The sequence below is a fragment of the Eufriesea mexicana genome, unplaced genomic scaffold, assembly GCF_001483705.2.
Source record: "Eufriesea mexicana isolate 0111107269 unplaced genomic scaffold, ASM148370v2 scaffold2720, whole genome shotgun sequence".
Taxonomy (NCBI): domain Eukaryota; kingdom Metazoa; phylum Arthropoda; class Insecta; order Hymenoptera; family Apidae; genus Eufriesea; species Eufriesea mexicana.
Window position 1 is genome coordinate 1 of NW_016910777.1, and position 5,263 is coordinate 5,263.

General features: G+C 30.4%; 1 protein-coding gene across 1 annotated transcript; it reads right to left on the reverse strand.

Moving 5' to 3' along the window:
• Window positions 1–3,785: 3,785 nt before the first annotated feature.
• LOC108550381 (uncharacterized) lies at window positions 3,786–4,773 on the reverse strand. The gene is made up of 3 exons (XM_017904127.1): window positions 4,726–4,773; window positions 4,545–4,665; window positions 3,786–4,051 (listed from the first exon to the last, which is right to left on the reverse strand). The coding sequence occupies exons 1-3, from the start codon at window positions 4,768–4,770 to the stop codon at window positions 3,786–3,788; spliced, it is 432 nt and encodes a 143-aa protein (XP_017759616.1). The 5' UTR covers window positions 4,771–4,773.
• Between the last annotated feature and the right edge of the window lie 490 nt (window positions 4,774–5,263).

Here is a 5,263-nt window from a genome sequence, read left to right on the forward strand (position 1 = left end):
CAATACATCTGATAACTCAAAAGGGTGGTAAGATAATGTTCTTAAAACATAATGTAAAAGTTTATAAGAAGTAAGAAAAAATATTGATCGGGAAGACGTGTATTAATGGATGTTATGGTGGAGATGAATCAAGACGAAAAATACAGACTAGAGTATTACTAGTAGAGAGGAACAAGAAGCTGGTAGTGATACAGAAAATTGGGCCATCTAAGTATACAAAACATGAAAGATTTGTCCAAGAAAACATTTGAAATAAAAGTAACGAAAAGAATACGAAAGGCAAGAATTGAAGAATGCAGGATACTTTTTCTATGCAAAGCAATTGAGGACACAATTGTGACAGCCAAAAACAAGGGCAAAAGGACAGCTAGAAATTGAACATTCCGATATATGTGTGGGCCTATAGAACCAGAGACATAGAACAGAAATAGGTATGCGATGACAGTCTTAGATTTTACTAATTTTGTGATGATATATGTTATGGTATCATATACTGAAGCATTATAGAGATTGTTTAATTGTGTTGCAGCAGCAGAAGCAAAGTGGAATAACATACAGATTCAAATGCAATAACGGAAAAAGGAGTTTACCAGCGGAGAATTCAAGAATTGGTGCAGACAGAAAGTAATTATACAGGATTATACGACACTGTATACACCTCAACTGAATGGAAAGGCTGAATCGAACGTTACTGAATAAAACACGAGCATTCCTGTACGACTGAAATGTAAAAGAAATTGTGGATGGAGGCTACATGTTTCGGAACTTATCTACAGAATAAAAGTTCTGCAACAGCAATGAATACAACGGCATATAGAAAGCGAGTAGGAGAAGGATCTCACATATGAATTACACGTTTTTTGAGAAACTAATATTCTTCGACATCTGAGAGTAATAGAGCAATTTTGTTTGCAGATTCGTTTCAAGGAAAGTAAACTCTGCAAGAATTACGCAATGAATATTACAGATTAAGATTTGCATTGACAATATAATTGAATAAATGATACAGCATAATCTTTGTACTAAGAGTTTTGTTCATTTCAATACTGGAATTACTAAAGTGGTCTCATGCATAAGATATTGCAAATTTATAGTTGTTCTATCAAAAGTTATTATTGATTTCATTGAGATAGGAAGGTAATTATATATATTTATTTCTTTTATGCATTTGACCCCTTTGGTAATTCTGAATAAATTAGTTCCTTTTTTAACTAATTATTTTGTAATAATTATTGCACTGATACCGAAGGCATTGATCGTTTGGCAATAATTATTATCCTTTATACAATCAATTCATAAATTCCATGCACATATTATAAAACGAATATCCTTGGGCATCTTCTAGTTTTGTCCATTATTTAATATTTTCTCAAAAGATCATTGTTGTTGGTACGAAATCACGTACGCCTTCAATTAATTATGAATAACAAATTAATTAGCATCAAATTATTTTTTGAAATGGCAAAAGAATGTTGCCTATCGTTTCAGCTTTGCAATGCAACTATAAAAATTCATGAATTAATTAGTGAAACTCAGGATTTGTTAATTTTCCACTGTCGGATTAATTTATTACGATAATAACCGATTCAAATTCAAGCACCTTCGATCAGCACCATCTATGATTTTGGACCAAACGGTCGGAAAAATGATATGAATATAGAATAGGCGATGAGGTCGTCTAAATCTGGTCACGTGATAGACAAGGACAACTAGCTGTTAGGAAAGGATGGAATGGATCATGCAAAAAATAATCGCAAATTACGCATTTTCTGCAATTAATTTATGAACTTTTATAATTTCATCGTGAAGCTGGATCTATAGATAAAATTCTTAATCATTTTTCGCGAATAATTTGTTCCTAATTATCTAGTTATTAATTATTGTTTGATGGCATCTATGATTTCGTAACGACAACCGTCACGATCTTCCGTGAAAATATTTAATAGTAAACGATACTTGAATCAAAATGTAAACAAAAGTGATATGTGAACATGCCCCAGGATATCGTTTATATAATGCATGCATGAAGTTCATAAATTCGTTACGCAGAAAATAGTAATTAATGAAAAACCAATGGCGTCTTCCACAACAATTCAAACACTCAGTCGAATAATAATTAATAATTAATTAATTAGGGATAAATCTATATCGAAAGTTATATTGGAAAGCTCTTAAAGGATCTGCCTTTGCGATGCAATTATAAAGGTTCATAAATTAATCGCAGGAATTGTATAAATAATTAATTATCTAATAAAAATTCAAAAAGGAAGAGACAGCGCCACCTATAATTTTTAACTAACGGAACTAACGGAGCACAAACTTCCAGATAAAAATTATAGGTGGTGCTGACTGTTCCTTTTTGAATTTTTATTAGAAAATTAATTAATTATTCAATTTCTGCGATTAATTTATGAACTTTTATCATTGCATCGTAAAGGCAGACCCTTTGAGAACATTCCAATATGTTTTTCAATATAAATTTGTCCCTAATTAAATAATTATTAATTATTATTCTACGCAGTATTTGAATTGTTGTCAAAGACGCCATTGGTTTTTCATTAATTACTATTCTTTACGCAATTAACTTATGAAACTTTATGCACTCGTTATAAAAACAATGTTCTTGCGAATCTTCTCATATAACTTTTGATCACATTTTGCTTCTAGTTTCGTTTAGTATTAAATATTTTCGCAGAAGATCGTGACGGTCGCCGTTGCGAAATCATGGACGCCATCAAACGATAATTAATAACTAACAATTTAGAGTTAAATTCTTTACGAAAATTATATAGGAATGGAGCCTGAAGTTCCAGCTTTGCAATGAAATTATAAAAGTTCATAAATTAATTACAGAAATTGAGTAATTAATTAATTTTTCACTGCCGGAGCTCTTCTATCCTTTTTTATCCCCACTCTGTCCTTGTCTGTCACGTGACCAGGTTTAGACGACCTCCTCGCCTATTCTATATTCCTATCACTTTCTTGATATTTGAGCCGAAATCATAGATGGCGCTGATCACAGGCGGTAAAATTGTTATTTATTCGAAAGTAGAAAATTAATAAATTTCCAAATTTCTGTAATTAATTCATGAACATTTATAACTGCACAATAAAATTGGAATTATAGACAACATTTTTATACAATATTTAATTTAATAATTAATACTTACATGAGGGATAGGTTTTATATTTCCTATATCTAATGATTATTTATATTTTCATTTTCTTCCTGTAGTAAATAAGATTGCTATAGAAAGCTGCTTTTGTTATATAGTATTCTTATTATTTTATAATATTTTATTATATATTAGAATAAGAAAGCGTAAAAAATTAATTCTTTTATTAAGAAATATTATTTACACTGTTTTCATAGGCGAAAAATTAATACAAAATAAAAAATAGATAGAAATAAACTATTTGACTATGGACGGGAATTAAACCCCGGTCTCCATCATCATAGGAATTACCGATTATCGCCGTTAGGCTACGACTTCACTTGAAAACTGCTGGAAATAAATGTGTAATTAAGTAGACAATAAATCTTTAATCGTTAATATCTTAAAAATTATTGTGTAGTTGCGGCTATAATGATATATATTTTTGAACTGCATGACGATATCTATAAATGTGTAAAGTTTCAACTAAATCGATGATCCGAAGGATTTGCACTCTCCTTGTAAGTCGTCTTATTCCAATTTTTCAAAAACTACATTGACCCATCAACATGTAAGTATATACAGAGAAAACATCAATAGGTATGGTTCCGAATATCATCAGATACACGGTTACCTCAAAATCTCGCAAAGTCCACTCTCGTGCAGAACGTACACAGCTATTATCGAATTGATAGCCACGACGATCGCAGTGTATGCAAGTGTACCAAAATAGGAGTGTATCAACAAAGGATAGTAATATTTGTCCACGTCCACGAAATGTTCCACTCGAAATGCTAGTGGTCGATCATCGGAGATGTTGCAGAATCCTAAAGCGTCAGCTGCATTCAGCAGCAATGGCATCGAGGCGAACGGTGTTATTAATCCGAATAAAAAGGCTGTTGCAAATTTCATCATGAATTAAACAATGGTACATATACATTTCGAACAGTATTCGACTTTCTCTTTCTTCTTTAAACTTCGTTACCCTTTCAAACTTGCGTGCCAAATAAAAAAACTTACGTATTTGAAAAATGAAATTTCGATATTTTGTAAAATACCTTAAATACTGATCTCTTAGGCTAATCGAATTTTTTCCTTCTTTTTTATAAAGCATTCGATCTTTTTGCCTAATATTTGTATTAATTAATCTTTAATTCGAGGTTCACTACTATTTAGGACTATTTAATAATTTATTTATCATGCTAGTTTGGAATTTTTTACTTTATTATTATTAATTTTGGCATTAATTTTGTGAAAAACTGGAATATGTGTTTAGAAACTGTAAAAATAAAATGTCTGACACAAGTATGATGATTTTGACCTCTTCCATAGTTCTAGTGTTAATGAGTAGTGGTGAAAATGTTACTAAAAATTGGAAAATTATCTCACCTACGAAGCCGGTAGTAAGTTTCTTTCCTATCGCATATTGTTCGCAAAGCAGGTCGTATTCGTTCTTCAGTTTTCTATAAATTTTCCAGTCTTCTTGCATTATGTCCAGCAGACGCTTCATCTGTGTAATTGCATATAAATGTTATCGCCGATATTCATATAGGAATTGTGATAAACGTACCTGCTTGTAATTGTAAAAGAAATTGATATACTTAGCGAGACACATCAAACTAATGGTGAAAGCTGCGAAACCTTCCATGAACGATTCAATATCCCCAGCAGTTATGGCAGTCACCATTCCTCCACCCTAAAATAGTCGCACAATTTTAATAAACTTGATACCTCGGCAAAAGCTTTAATTACAGGATAAACAATAATTTTATTTTATCATCGGTATCATAAAAATTTTTAATATCATAAATTATGTAAAATTAAACATAAATGAAGTATTCTAAATTAATTAATAAAAATATACATTCATATATTATGGATTACGGTAATGTATAATTTAATCGAAGTATACATATAATGTCAATAAATGTAAATAACATAGAGTCAATAATGTATAATCAACGTATATTTTAGTTCTTTTTATGATATCTTGTACATTTACATTTGTCGTACATGTTTTAACATCAAATATTTTTTAATTATCATAAATTTCGATCAGCAAATAATTTACTTTAATTAAAATATTATATGTAAGAAATAAACACAGC